The 16,126-nt window shown below is 39.3% G+C and overlaps 1 protein-coding gene across 2 annotated transcripts in view; it reads left to right on the plus strand.

Moving 5' to 3' along the window:
• Positions 1–16,126, plus strand: part of plxna4 (plexin A4) — a 226,569-nt gene that overhangs the window by 183,081 nt on the left and 27,362 nt on the right. For both annotated transcript variants that reach the window (XM_034863434.1, XM_034863433.1), the window contains exons 20-26: positions 550–784; positions 1,342–1,484; positions 3,801–4,069; positions 9,180–9,246; positions 10,254–10,400; positions 12,459–12,618; positions 15,582–15,685. In XM_034863434.1, coding sequence (XP_034719325.1) covers positions 550–784; positions 1,342–1,484; positions 3,801–4,069; positions 9,180–9,246; positions 10,254–10,400; positions 12,459–12,618; positions 15,582–15,685 — 1,125 coding nt within the window. The remainder of the gene's footprint in view (positions 1–549; positions 785–1,341; positions 1,485–3,800; positions 4,070–9,179; positions 9,247–10,253; positions 10,401–12,458; positions 12,619–15,581; positions 15,686–16,126) is intronic.

Below are 16,126 nucleotides of genomic sequence, written 5' to 3' on the forward strand. Positions count from 1 at the left end.
CAAACTCAATAAAGATTCCATTTGTGGTTTTAAGAATGACCACTTTGAACACAAAGCGCTTCCTGATTTTACCACCTGAAGCTTGCATCATAGACAAAGATGGACACATTACAGCAACACAGTTGGTAGATGTACAAATAAACAGAAGTGTGTACACATTTAAATAGCAAATCAATATGTATGGCTGCCTGTCTGTCTGGCCTTTAATCTTGATTTAGAAGACAGACAAATGCTTTATGGACCTAAAAGGGATTCAAAGAGGCAATAAAATGTGGTTCAACAGTATTTTATGTTTATTATATTTATACATTATATTATATTTTGGGTTTTGCACTATAGTTCCTTGCTTAATTGTCACTGATGTCTCCCTTTCTATGGGTCACATTTTTGATATTTTGATGAAACTCCACTCTGATATTAGGTCTGGTATACTAAACCACATGTTTAATGGCCCTCCCTAATGAACACCTTTCAAGAAAGTAAACTGTATTTATGTACAGAACATGCATTCATTCATTATTATGCCTCTTTATCTTCTACCATCACAAGGCACGTGTGGGTGGAATCGAGTTTTCCCCAGGTGTGGTCCACATCACATCAGACAGCCCACTCAGCAGCACGGCAATCATTGGCATTGCTGCAGCCGGTGCACTGCTCATCCTTTTTATTGTGGTGGTTCTCATTGCCTACAAGCGCAAGTCTCGTGAGAGTGACCTGACCTTGAAGAGGCTGCAAATGCAGATGGACAACCTTGAGTCACGTGTGGCTCTAGAGTGCAAAGAGGGTAAGAGGTTGATGCCTATTTGTAGTAGTAGGTTATAAAGATCCAATTAACTTTACCTTTGAAACCTTTTGAATTATTTATTTACTCTGTTTAAACAAGCACACTTGTTAAGTACAAAATGTCAACTCTCACAGTCTTTATCTTGTGAATAAGAATTGTAACATTTGATTATGGAGTCCATTTATTATGTGAAACTTATCACACAAGACAGTGAACAGGTGAACTTGTTGATGAGTGAGTTCAAAATAATGTAAACTGTCTTGGGGGAAATAATGGATGGATAGATAAATGACTAAGTAAAATAAAAGACTAGAAAAACAAAAGTACTCTAATATGATTCCAACAACTAGTAGGTAAATATGATCGTCGTATGAAGTACTTTTAAGTACGTAAGTAAGCAAATTAGCATCATAATACAGTAAATTCCCAAATTAAAACTACTCAGTGTCTACCAACTCACAGTAAACTATTAGTATACTCAAAGTAAACTACTTTAAATGTATGTGTCTAAGAAACTGATCACTTGACCTGGTTTGTTTATCTGGTTCATCTATCAGCCTTTGCAGAGCTCCAGACTGACATCCATGAGCTGACCAGTGATCTAGATGGAGCAGGAATCCCCTTCTTGGACTACAGGACCTACACCATGAGGGTCCTCTTCCCCGGCATAGAGGAACATCCTGTACTCCGAGATCTGGAGGTATGGTTCACTGATATTTAAATTGTACTACATACTGAGTGTTCCCCCTTAAGTCAGTGCCTGTTTTAATAAAGGAACACCTTATAATTGGCTAAAACAGTGTGGAGATTGTTATTTATAAAACAGCAAAACTTCCTCAAACGTAGGGCCTCAAAATCTAGGTTCTCCACTAACATGCTTGAGGGCAAATTTTTGCGGCATTTCCATTAAATAGATATTCCATTAGTTGTCTTGATCCGCATTTCTTAGGAATTCAAGAGGAGGTATAAGAAGTTGATACCAATTTTTCATTCCATTTTAAAGTGCAAACAACACAAGTGTGTTTACCAGTTCTTCAGTCCCTCTCAAATAACAATCTCAGTGCAATTAGCCTTATTTGAAAAGAGAGCAAAATGAACAAGCAAATTAACAATGCGGTGGGTCACAGTAGGTGAAATTGACGCCAATGTTGTTTGTGTTGCTGTCTGGTAAACAAACGCCTTTTGACGCCAGACAACAGCACTTTTTTCAAAAAACAAACAAGGCAGCCCTTAAATCAGGAGCGTGCTCTCATTATTAACTGAAACGGTATGAGATGCTGCTCCGTTGTCTTTCTCCACCTCAAAAACAAATTAAAAGTCAATCAGCGGAAGAAAAGCAAAAGAAAAAAATCAAGTCATTTATCCCCAGTGGTGACATTGATAGACAGCCATAATTGAGCAGGTCGTCTTGTTCCATTAAGAGAATGATGGACCCCCATTTCACTGCCCCCAGGGTTGGCCACTCTATCACTGATGATAATTTCCTAGTAATAAGCAATATTAATTATGTTTTAATTGGTATAAATGTTGAACTGTATGAGGAGTATAATGTGGAAAAGGAGCCTAATGAAAAAAGCAGCAGACTTGTCTTATGCTGTTGATGGCTGCTTAATTGTTATTGATGTGTGAGATAATTTAAAGTCAAGTTTTTGACTGTGAGTTGTTGGCAGTTAGAAATAATGTGTCTAGGTTTACTGAAATAATGGGATTTGCTTAGTACTGAAATATTAAAAAACATAGAGAGCACTTATCAAGAATACCATGTAGAACTAAGATATAGTCTGGCATGTGTCAGGTCAATAAAGTTCGCTTAGCAGTCAAAATCACTTCCTGGCCTCTACAATTTTATTTTGCCAACAATTTCACATTACAACTAAATCCCATTTTGCTTTCTGCTTTTGTATAATTATTTTTTCTCCTGCCACTAATTTCCTACTTCTTCACCTCTTGATCTTTACAGAGACAATTTTTTGTTTTTAGCAAACACTTTTTGTGAGCCTGCCAAACTTAAATATTCCATTAACCATTTATTCAGGATATTTTGCTGTTTTTATGCACTGTCTCCATAATCCTAGGAGACATGTTAAACAAAGTTTATGTTACGGTACTGTACAACATATTTGTTGGGTCTATAACCGACAAATATTGACAATTTGTTTGCGTAGATAAAAAAGGCCAAAAACGCACATTGTTTACACACAATTCAGAGTTACCCCAGATTTCTACGTGTGTCTGTATTCACACACTTGTACTGCATAAGCACAAAAAAGGCAAATACTACGGTTTGTAACACACATGCACACACAACATTGTATCAATCTTGTCAGGCGGTATGAAATTAGACTTGCAACTTAACAATAGCTCCCAGCAGATTAGAAAGGGTTCCTCCAGGAAAGGTAAAAGACAGAACATATGCTGGGTGACAGCTGCATTGGGTACAAAGAGATGCTGTCTTACCACAAGTGCTCTTGACAGATAAAAAAACATAACCTCAATGGGTACTTTTTATGAAATAAATGAAAAGGAAAGCATGTGCGTCAAGTGACTAGTATAAATGGTGCAGGGACAATCTGGGCTGAGGTGAGGGGAATTCACATCACTGCGCTCCCTTTCTACTTGCATTAGTGTGGAACACAACACCATCGAAATAATATACATTCCCTTAAGAGGTTTAGTGTTTTCCTGCCTTTATTCTCAACCTTCAGACTAAACATAACAAAAGCTGGAAGATGTTAAACTCCTCATCTCCCTAGATCATTTTTTCTTTCTCTCATTTTCTTTCTTTCACTCTTTTCAACCTCATTTATAAAGGTGAATGTATACATTACTTTTATATATTACTACCATATATGTATAAAGATTGAAGCATTTGCTTAGGGAGTCAGAGAAGGCTAATATTACAATAAGTTGAACTGATGACAAATTGCGTCTATATAACATGGCCATGAATGTGCCATACAAATCTGTACTTTTTTTACCTTCTTATTTTAATGTGTGTACGTCAAATTCCCCTCAGGTGCCAGGCTACCGCCAGGAGCAAGTGGAGAAGGGGCTGAAGCTCTTCGGCCAGCTCATTAACAACAAGGTCTTCCTGCTGTGCTTTATTCGCACTCTTGAGGCCCAGCGTGGTTTCTCCATGAGGGATCGTGGCAACGTGGCCTCACTTATCATGACAGTGCTGCAGAGCAAGTTGGAGTACGCCACTGATGTCCTAAAGCACCTGCTGTCTGACCTCATAGACCGCAACCTTGAGAGCAAGAACCACCCCAAGCTGCTGCTCCGCAGGTGAGAACAAAGCACAAGAAAGAAGTGCAGAGATTAACTTTACTCCAATCACTGTCTAACAAGTGCTAAAAAGAACACAGCTGGTAGTGACCTTTTTTATGTAATTACTTTGCTGCACTGCAACTGTCTAACCAAATTTCTTCCCTTCTTCTTCCCACTTATAAAAAGTCTAGGCTGCATATTTAAACATTGAACAACTGCCACATTTAACTCTCTGAATTTACTGCTAAGGACAAGATATGTTACTCTATCTATGCCTCTGTCTGTATCTGTGACACGTTTGGATTAACTCCTGTGACCTTGAATTGCTGGCTCTGTCTCAGAGACACCAGAGTGCATAGCCATGCACATCATTAGGAAAATAATTATGATTAATTAGCAGTGAATAGCTCATGAGGAAATTAAAATACTCATTTATGAAAAAGGGAGAACTGTGAAAGCTCACAATTCCTTGGATTTGTAGTTAAAGCTTTAATGGCATGCACTTGAACATGGCACTGTATATGATTATGCTTCCTGCCCGCGGTGTTTGGTAAATGTGATGATTATTCTTACTTAAGTAAACCGTAAGCTTCCTCACAGCTGTTTATGTGAATGTGTGTGTGATATATGAACATAGTACTGTATGTCTTCTTGCTTGGGGGTCGTAGGTCAAGTCTTGACATCCCCAGATGATTTGACAGCCAAATTAATTTGTCTTCCTCGTTTCAATTAAGATTAAAATTTCCCCTCCGGCTAAAACCTCCTCTCTTCTAGTAAATCTACACAAATACAACAAGAATATATAATGTGAAGAGGACTGAAATGAATGGTGTCCTCGTACTATCCAGAAGACAGTAGGCATATTCATCTCATGAAAGCATGTTTAGACGCTACTTGGTGATGCATAGAGAGATTAATGCTGTCTGGGCAGGAGGCATGATTAATTACAACCAAACCTCACAGAGGATGGTGCAACTACTAAACAATGGAATAACTGCTGTTCATGGGACTAGATACAATACTAGAGATGGCATGTACAGTAGAGACAGGGAGAGGTAGTCAAGGACAATAAAGACACTAAAAGCTGTGTCACCAAGGAAAGCTGACTGCTGGGCCATCGAGGCAAGTAGTGAAATCAGCTCTTTGATCACTGAGGGTCCATCTCACCAGTGCCTTGTATGTGCTATACCTACATAATGTTGATTTATGTCTTGTCAGAATTGGATTTGATTGTGATTTAAGAACAAACTAACAACTGTTCTTCAAGCACAGTCCACATACAACACACTGTCTTGGATCACACTTTCACTCCACATCCCTTCTCTTCCTCCTCCATTGTCATCAAAGGTGAGGGAGAAGGAAAACTTAGCGAACACGCCATCATTTCAGCCAGCACTGGATAGAGAGCACATGTTTACAACAAAAACACATGCAGTTTGATTGCCTATTTGTCATACACATGATTGTGATTGCCACTGTATTTGTCTCATTCTTCCTTATTTGATGTGCGTGTTAGTCCTTTAACATCCCAGCATGCATTTCAGATCTGATGAGGCAGTGTGAGCATGCTACGCCAGCCTATAGTGTGGGCTGACTGGCTTGTCCTTGTATAGCAGCTGAAAATTGCCCAGATACACAAACACAAGGTTGTAAAGATTAAGCTTGATCTTGTCTGTAAAGATACAGTAGCACCCCTACCTCTTGTCTTCCCCTTAATTTCTTCTGTTTGATTTTCCCTTTTTTTCTATTTTCTTTCACCCCGTTTGCTCATTTTGAGTGTTATTTTCCCTCACAACCTGCCTCTGCTTACTTTACACCACTCTCTCCTCTATTTGTCTTCAGTTCTGAAACGTGTGCAACTTGTGGCAGCCCCCTTACTACCTTTATCTCTTTCTTCCTCTTCTTATACCCGCTTTCTCAATCTATATTCCCAGCTCATACTCCCCTCCTTTTCCCCTCCCCTGTTTTCTTGATTGCTAAATCAATGCTTAAAGTGTGTAAGCAGGGTGTCTCTGGCACAGCATCTGAGCATGGCTACCCACTGCCTCCTCTTCCAAGAAGTCTGTGTGTGTACGTGCGTGTGTGTCTTTTTCCTGTCTCTCCACACACAAACACACATCATTCCATCTGTTCCATCTCAACCTGTTCTGAAACACAACCACCAGGCAAGCTAACTAACGAGAGCCTTCCACAACCATCTGTCGTATTCCTTGCTGCATTTTCCTCCTGTATCTTCTCTCTTCTCTCCATTCCTCCACCTCTCACTTGCCTCCCCCTGCCACCATCCCTCATCACATCATGCATAGCCTTAAGTTAAGTTTGGCTGCAGTTGTAATTGTTCAAAATATGAAAGCCCAATATGGTCTTGCGTTGATTACAACCTTGCTTTGGCTCCAACGCAGACACACAATCATCACACAGGGTAAAAATACCACTTGTTTAAGTGTAAGAATATATCTGGGGAAAGAAAAAATTTGTTTGTTCAGGTGTGAGTAATAGACATACTAAATAATAAATGTCTGCATGCGCATGTACTCATCAACAAGTCGCTGTCCGCAGTTAGGTGTCACTGTGAAAGTGTTTGACACATATGATGACCAATTCTCTTCACCAGGAGGTAAAGTAATTTCTGATCTGAAAGTGTGCTGTTCTAACATGTGACTGAAACCAGGCAAGACTCTTTTACATGTTTGGTTATTACAGGTTCCTTTGCTTCTTTTTAATCTTTGTTTTCTAAGTTACTTAACATAACAGAACATTACATAAATAACACTCTGGTTGCTACATCTTAAATGTGAGAAATTGTTGGTCAAACAAAATAAGCATTTGAAGATGCTACTTTTATTAATGGTAAAAAAAAAACATTTGACATTAATCAACAAAATATCTGCAAAAAATTGCACTGCAGTGAGGGATCATACTAAAGTGTAAATCAACAAAATATCAGTAAAGAACAGAGGCAGGACAGTTTTTTTTTTTGATTGATTATTAGATTGGCAAAGAAGAGCAGGATTATTTCAAGTAGAACTGTATCATGGTGGCTTTGTTTTGGTAGATTTTGTGCTCCCATTTACTATCAAAGATTCACAGTTCTCCAGGAAGCAACAGTTTTTCTGACATTGCCCATTTTATACAGATACACAAATACATTTTACTGGCAGCAATGGCCGACCAAAATGTTAAATGTTTGATAAAGCACAAATTCCTTTCAACCCTACCTCGGTAATCAGGGGGAACTAAGCACTGCCAGATCCCCTCTGCTCTAGATCATTCTCAGTGCCCACTGCCCCTCTGACCAGCTGCCAAGTAGGCAAGGCTGACAATGCCAACACGCCACGGCACATTTCATTGCATTAACCCAAACATAGGTTGCGCTGTGTTGTGAATAGAAGCTGCGGAGAGGTTTGTAAAACATTTTTTTGAAACTTGTAATACCAAATTTGCATCTTAAAGCAGTTCTGTCACAGTGCCATTTGTATCCTTGTTCTCAATACACTTTGCTGTGATCGAGAATGAGCATAAGCAAATTGGCAAGGCTGTGCCAAGACTTTTTATTACAGCAGGGCCGACACCTTCTGCCAGAAACACACACACACACACACACACACACAATAAAGTCAGTACACATGGTAATTTCTCAATACATACACAGTGGGATTAATTTGTGCTTTTTGCACGCTAGCTTAAAACAGCACCACACTTGTCCACTTACACAGGCCCACAAAAACACAATCTATTGAAAGTAAGTAAGGAAAGAGAAGTTTAAAAGAATAATAGGGCAGGGAAGACTCTGTCAAGACATTTCTTTGCATTCATTTTCCTTTCCCACTGCTCCCTCCCTCCTTCTTTTCCTGTGCACCTCATCCTTTCTCCATGCTTCCCTTTGATAGATGGGCTACATTTGTAGAAATGAAGAGGATTTGGAAGTTTGTATGATTACAGGATCCAGAGTGGGGAAACCAGAGGGAGGGAGGAAGACAGCAAGAACACATGAAAGAAAAGATGAAAAGTGACCTTGTTGACCTTTAGATCAGTGGACGGAGGAAGGGCGGGAGGAGCGGCAATATAAAAGTGCGGACACAGTGAGAGGCAGGAAGTTAATCCCCACCAGGTGTTGTGCCAGTGTTGGCGGGGGGTGCCAGGCCAGCCCACTGGCACAGCGGACATTATATCCCCTTCATGCCTCAGTGTGGAGCCCCTTAAAGAGGCTGTCTGAATGGTGAAAGGTGGGAGGCCTGCAGGTGGCAGCTGAAACACGGGACAAAACCTACACACTAACGCACACAGACACACACACACACACACACACACACACACACACACACACAGAACACTAATCCTGAAATATTGATGCCTATGGTAGTTGCTCATTGAAAGAGGGAGGGAGGGGTGTGTGGGTGTGTGTGTGTATGAGGTGTTCTGACAGATTAAGCACACACCCATGCTGCTGGTCAAGAAGATTGTTTTCAAAGGATATCCAATCCTCTCCTCTCCTCTTTCTCCCCTCACCACCACCGCTGTTGTTATTATGTATGCAGATTAGTCATTCACACAGGATCAATCACGCTGTTGGCCCAGGCCAACACACACACACACACACACACACACACACACACACACACACACACACACACACACGTGGAGACACACCATTTTGCCACTCCAGTGGAGCATGGATGCCAGCCGGAAAAAGAGAGGGAGATGTATTCATTCACTTTCTATTGTGCACGGATCGAGTGTTAGTCCAGTGAATAGGCAAGGGAGTGCTTGATAATGAGGCCAGTGTTATTACAGAGCTGCTCCAGCCCCTAACGACATCAATCCACTGGGATCAAATAAAGGCTTTTAATTGCTTTTCCTCATATTAAAATCCCCGCTGCCACAGACGAGCTGCCCTTGGCGTGCCTGAGCATAAAAGCCAGTTGAAAGATTGTCTCAAAGGCCATCATATGTGCAAAGGCTCTCTCAATTCTTGTCTTTGGAATTAATTGTGTAATGAAAGCCTATTCATTAGCAGCGGACATCATTTAAGTAGAATATACTGTATGATGACGTAAAATATTTATGATGGTAATAAGAGCATGGGGACTATATGATCATTATGTGCTTTGTGTCTATATGTTTGCAGGACTGAGTCTGTTGCAGAGAAAATGCTGACAAACTGGTTTACATTCCTCCTCTACAAGTTTCTGAAGGTACCTCTAATATTTGGTTTCAACTTTACTGAACAGTTAAGCTCTACAAGTAGCTTAGTTCTGTCCTCAACGTGTTTACGCTTAAATTTGCAAATTGATTGGATGCTAAGATAAGTAATAAGTACTAATAGATCAATATTAGATAAGTACTAAGATGTAATTGGATAAGCAAGGAATTGTGATTGACATAATTAGTTATCTCTCTTGTAATTTTTGGGGCTGTAAAACTTCCTCAAAAATAAACGAAGAAGTCTACTTCTTCATGGCAGTAATGTAAGCTTTGAACTAAAGAAGAGCTCAGATATAAGGTATAATTTGCAACATGAATATTTGTATTGTTGTTATAGTATTCAAAAATATTTTTTGCATTTACTAGTCTTCATTAAAAGCCAGTATTCCTGTCAGAATTATCTCTAAGATTCATTAGAGAATGTGTTGTCCTTTTTCAGCTAGCATGTATGCTAATATGAATGTGCCATTAAGAAGGCATACCTACTCTTTAGGGCACAGCTATTTACTAAAAGCAGGATCCACAACTCCTGCCTTGAGTCAAAGACATTTCACCATCATTCTGTTTTGTCCTCAAAATTTCCATTCATCGCTTTACTGCAGCAGGGAGGGAAATAAAGACAAGATAAAGGCCAATTTCTTCAGTTAAATAAACATTATTTTCAGGTGGGAAGAAGATGGTGTATTGAAAATTCCATTTTGTATTATATTTTTCACTGTTTATCTGTTAAATCTTTGACAAACTGGTTTCATTTCAGCAAAGTTTATTTTTTGATAGGTGGTACAATTGTCTTTAATTTAGGAGAACAATAAAGTCTAGGACCTGATATTAGTTAGTCTTGCTCAGCAACTCTGGAGGAAAGGCAGACTGGAAAACAACATAAAGAAACTACAAAATCTTAAACTTTGCTGTCAGTGAGTCAAGTGTAGAAATGGCAAGTTTCCTTCCTCCTTCCCAACGTATTTCTCTGTTGCTCTCTCTCTAAATCTCTTTGCAGGAGTGTGCAGGCGAACCTCTCTTTTCCCTCTTCTGTGCCATCAAGCAGCAGATGGAGAAAGGCCCTATTGACTCCATCACAGGAGAGGCACGCTACTCGCTCAGTGAGGACAAGCTCATCAGACAACAGATTGACTACAAGACGCTGGTAAGGGGTTCACTGGCCCAGGGGTCTAAGGGCTAAGCGGGGACACTTAATATGCTCTCAAGGACCGGAGGAGAGAAAAAGGGTGGTTATGGGTTGTCGGTCATAAGATGAGCAACGGCACATAAAGTTGTCGTTGTCACGCTTGACATGCAGGGGGCACAGGAGTGTCGACCTCACTGGAGCCGTCACCAAAACGAGCAAGGCTTTGTGATGGGAAGGAAGGAAAGAGACTATGCACGTGTACATGTCTGATGCTGAAGCTCTCTCCTTCTGGATCCTCTCGTTTATTCCCACAAATTGTCATCTTCCCTCAACTCTGACATGTTTGTTTGCACAGGGAAAAATCTGACACTGTTAAGTCCTTCTGTCTTTCTTTTGTGTCTCGGTTGTAGTCTGCTTTCTGGGAAACAGATTGTTTAATACTATATCAATGTCCATTGTGAACTGTGACAGGGACAAAACCATAAAACATCCTGGAAATTTGCTTCATATTGACCTTTTCGAACTGAAACACCAATACTCCACTTACCACCTTTTTCAATGGTACAATATACCATGTCAAGAAACCATACTTTTAGATAGAAAGTTAACACATAACCTTCTAGTTTGTAATGTGTATTTGTGCTACTGTTGGGTAAATCTACCAACACCTGGAGACAGTACTGATGAATATGCTAATAATAGTATAATTAGCTGGTGTTCTGCTCAGCAATTAAGGTAGCACATTGCTGTCTCTCTTCAAGCTCTGAGGAAAAAGCAGTTTCCCTGATGAATGACCTTTTTTTTCCTGCAATTTATTCAAAGGCCCTTTGGCGAGGAAAACATTATTTCAGTTCCATTGAGTACCAATCGACGTTGTAAACAACATTACACATAAAACACACATACATCTTCTCTACAAAAGATTACACATGCATTAGATATAGCCCAATTTATCCTTTGCACTTGGAAATATGTTTTCATCTTTCCGATACACAATGTATTTTCTACATGGAAAATACAACAACGCTTGTCTTTTAAAACAACAAAAGTCAACACTTAGTATGTGTTTCACTGGTAGTTTGCTGCCAGACTCCCCTTTATAGTGTAAATAATGTACACCTGTATTGAATTTCAGATATTAATATTGGAACTTAATCTTTCATCACTAATAAATTAATAATCATTTGCACTTGTGAAAATAGGGCACCACTTCAAGTTTTCTGAGCTGAAAACGCTCAAATAGAATGGATTAATTTATCAAATTTAACGTACAACATAATTTAATGATCAATTATGTTTCAATTAAGATTTGTAAAATAAATGTAACTGAATTGATGGACACAACATCACTGAAACGCTAAGATTTGGATTTAGAGCAACTACAAAAAGCATTGAATCTGAAAAAATGTAGTGTTTGAACTTAAAATATTAGAGGATGAAAGAAAACCAGAAGGCAGCATGTGTGTCTCAGTGTGGGACACTTTGTTTAGCTCTGTGCATCTGTCTGTGGCCTGCTAGGCCGAGCTAAATCTCACATATAGCCCTTGTGTCTTGCTGGTGATCGGAGGTGTGTGTGTGTGTGTGTGTGTGTGTGTGTGTGTGTGTGTGTGTGTGTGTGTGTGTGTGTGTGTGTGTGTGTGTGTGTGTGTGTGTGTGTGTGTGTGTGTGTGTGTGTGTGTGTGTGTGTGTGTGTGTGTGTGTGCGTGCGCGCGCGCGCGCGTGCGTGCGTGTGTGTGTCAAAAAAGAAGCTAGCTCAAGACCATTTTTACATCTGTTTTAAATCTGGAAATGCATTAGCATGACATTAGTTATTACTTTTGAGCTATAAGAAAGCTGACGAGTACATTTAAAACATGTTTTATCCAATAGCATTCAATTCACTGTCTTCGTGGTTTCAACTTCACCCACAAAGGATGTTCACAGAGAGAGTTGGGTCAAAGGTTATGTGCAACTAAAACAGCACCAGTCCAATACGCAATCTTTAGGAGTCTCTGGATAATTAAGGTGAATTAAAAATAATACCACCGATTTGAGGCTACACCTTACAGTGGCAGTCTTGTGATTATTTCTGTTTAGGTGGTGAACTGCATCCATCCAGAGAATGAGAAAAGCCCAGAGATCCAGGTGAAGGTGCTAAACTGTGATACCATCAGCCAGGTGAAGGAGAAGATTCTGGATGCCATCTACAAGAACGTCCCACACTCCCACCGTCTAAAAGCCTCTGACATGGACCTGGGTACAAATCTTTGTTTTGTTATATTTAAATAATGTTTTTTCCGTCTATTCCTGTTTTTTGACTGGCTGTTTAAACGTTTTTCCCTTTTTTATGGATTTATGCATGGGAAAATGGGATATTCATAGTTTTCTTTTTTATGATTTACAAACAGCTTGTCAAAGCATTTCTAACCATGCAGTGTTACCCATCTGTCTGCCTGAACTTAGACACTCATTAAGTTTTACCAAGGCTTCCCCACCCCTCCCAGCCCTCTTAGAAAATGTAAGTCTTCTTAGATATAGAGAAGTAGCTTTCTTGTCAACCTCGGGAGACTTGACATCCTGGCTCAGATGTCTGAGATTGGTCTCTCCCCTCCCTAAACTTCCCATTGATCGACTCTCTTGTCGACTAGCGTCTTAGTCAGATGATTGATTTGCTCAGATCAATTGAGACGCTTAGTGATCTCTTCCCTACAAAATCATTTCTCTAGTGCCCTTTCTTTCTTTCTTACTTTCTTTCTTTCTTTCTTTCTTTACGAGTAGGGTAGGATTTGTATGAAAGACTTATATGAATATATGCCTTTGTTGCTAATTATGACCCCTATGAGCAACTGCAGTCTGTAGTTGTTTTCCCTGAGTTGTGTAATTGTATTTCATAAGTATGTCAGTTCTATCCAACTTGGGTCTAATATATTTGCAAATTACTCCCAGGAAAGGGTGCAATGATATACCTTCTCTGCAAGACATCTAGTGACAAGGGGGTTTGGTACAGCTTGTGTGTGTGGGTGTATGTGCACAGTTCACATACACAGACATGCATGCTTGTGAACACAATATTATCCATGATTGTTTGTATGCCAATATCTAAAGGCCGTCTCTGCACCACGTACTGTGCTTTTTATGGTTTAATATTGCCAGATGGATTTTCCAGGCCCCTGTTGTGTGTTTGTAATAGCATATTTATAACCAACCCTAGATTTAAGATGGGCTATATGCCTGTGTGAGAGCTAAGTGAAGAGATTGGTTTAGCCTTTTGATGCCACTCCTGGATAAAATTGTTTTATTGCTCCAATTGGGCAGGATCTGTTGTTCTATTATTGTTTTATTATAAAAGAAATTGGAAATTGTCAGTTAGCTGGCCACTCGCTCTGTATGTGTATGATTGTGAGTATGAGTAAGGTAGGGAGGATGAGTAAATGCAATCTTACAAGAGAACATGTGTATACAGTATGTATCCAACGTGAAATTTGTGTAGATTGCAAGTCATGCTGTTGTGATTAGCACGTCTTGGTCTTGTCTATATACGTTGATTGTCAGATTGTGTGTGTTGTGCGTGTGTGCGTGTGTGTGTGTGTGTGTGTGTGTGTGTGTGTTAGCAGTAGCAAATTTGAATTTGGATTGGGGAATCTGAGTAATCTCAGTTTGCTCTGGTCTACACCAAGTTTATACTTTTATTTATTCCTTTCTTTTTTTTCATTTCTTCGTGTGTTTACTGAGCTTCAACTGGAGACAAGCGCTTATTTGCATCTTTATGGGAAGATGTACTGTATAGACAAAAACAACAGGAGAATATTTATTTCCTGCAAACCATTCCGGTCTATCCTCCAAAGACAGGCCTTGTCATACACCACAGTGATTGCTGCTTTGTTTTTCTGTTTGTGATCAAAATAGGAGATAACGGTGGTTGACGCTAGTGTGACGCCCAGCAAGGAGCACAGACACAATAACATATTCATGAAGCCCATGATGTCAACAGAAAGAATAGAGGAATCATCTGCTTGTTTGTTTTTGAGATGACTTTTCTTTTTCAGTTATGATAATGTTGCTGGGGTATTGTGAGATGTTACGATTAAAGCTTTTGTTTGTTTTGTGCTGAGGTTGCACAGATGTAATGTAAATTGTGTCATGTTAAAATAAAAGGCACACTCACATGCACTGCATGTTACTTGTTGAAAAGTGAGGAAATGAGGTGATCTGCAATCTGTGTCGTTTTGCGGCTTTCTAGTTTTTCCATGTACGGCTGCCATGGATATGAGTCTGGTGTGCTTTTACCAAAGCTTGCAGCAATAACAATAAGAGCAGCTAGGCAGGGGGCTTAGAAGGGAGAGCAGGGACCAATAGTGCCTTCAGAGAGCAGATCATAAGAGCCAGTGCTGCAAATGGAAAAAGAAGTGCATAAGCCCTGGGCATGCAGCTGTAATCACACCCATCGATCGCACCAGCAGAAGAGACGGAAAGAAGTTAAGAGGGAGAACTTGATTCTAAAAGAGTAGAGTTGGTGATTCATTTAATTTGCTTGTTGTTACTGTCTCCCACGTGTGCCATTTGTCTTTTAGTTCTACATCTCTTTGCATTTCTCTTTTGCTTCTGCTCTTAAGATGTTAGTATTTTCACCTCTTTTTGGTTCTATTTAGGCATTCCATGACAATGTGAGACAATTGTTTATAACAAAAATTGTTATAAAGAAAGCAACGAAAAGCTGCAGAAGATAGAGATAATAACAAGTTTTCTGGCAGACTGATTAGAAAAGAATGATTGTTTCTTCTTTATTTTCTAATGCTTTGTCTGGTGTTGATTACAAGGTTAACATTACAAAGTTACCTTTTTTTAATCCTTGGGGAGAATAAGGTTGTCACTATACATGATGGGAATGATAGAATTAGTTGCAAGATAAAGATGCCTGTAGGTAAAAGTTGTGCCACCAGAACGTTTCAACCTGTTCTTACTCCCAGTTACACAACATACTAGAAATATTGATTGTCGCTGCAACTTTAGACCCAATCTGTCTGAATTATCCAATGGTTGAAATGCATTGTTTCTTGTACCAAAGGTATATCATTACACCAAACATCATGCCAAGATTTTGTGATTTTGTGATTTCATCTTTGCAAAATATGTAAGAGTAAAAAAGGAAATATTTTATTAGTGTTTTGTAAATATAGTTGATACTATCTTGACTTTTTTTCCCCTCCCTTGCAATTGCAGAATGGCGTCAGGGTCGGGGACAGCGCATGATCTTGCAGGATGAAGACGTCACCACTAAGATCGAAGGTGACTGGAAGAGACTGAATATGCTGTACCATTACCAGGTAAGAGTATGACTGTATCTGCTAAAATGTGGATATCAACCTGCTTACGTTGCCTAAAAGAAGAAAAAAAACTAACAGTCTCAATATGTGTGTGTGTGTGTGTGTGTGTTTGTGTGTGTTAAAGAACTTGAGTCAAAGTATGTTTCCCTGGGGTCCATATTTTGTCTAAACTACCCACCCTGATAGTTTTTTAATTTTTAATTTTTATTGATCTAATAATAAACAATGTTACAACAGAAAACAAAAAAATGATTAAAACCACAAAATTAAAACTAATTCAGAATTTTCCAAAGACCAAAAAATTAATAAGTTTGAGAAGGAGCATATGGAAGAATACAGCTTATTAGGGTATGCCCCTACTTCACAATGTCATATTTTTTACAAGACAAATACATTTGCAAACACAGCATACAATCTCTCAGGTCTTACAATAATACAACA

This window comes from Etheostoma cragini, chromosome 23, assembly GCF_013103735.1.
Source record: "Etheostoma cragini isolate CJK2018 chromosome 23, CSU_Ecrag_1.0, whole genome shotgun sequence".
Lineage (NCBI taxonomy): Eukaryota > Metazoa > Chordata > Actinopteri > Perciformes > Percidae > Etheostoma > Etheostoma cragini.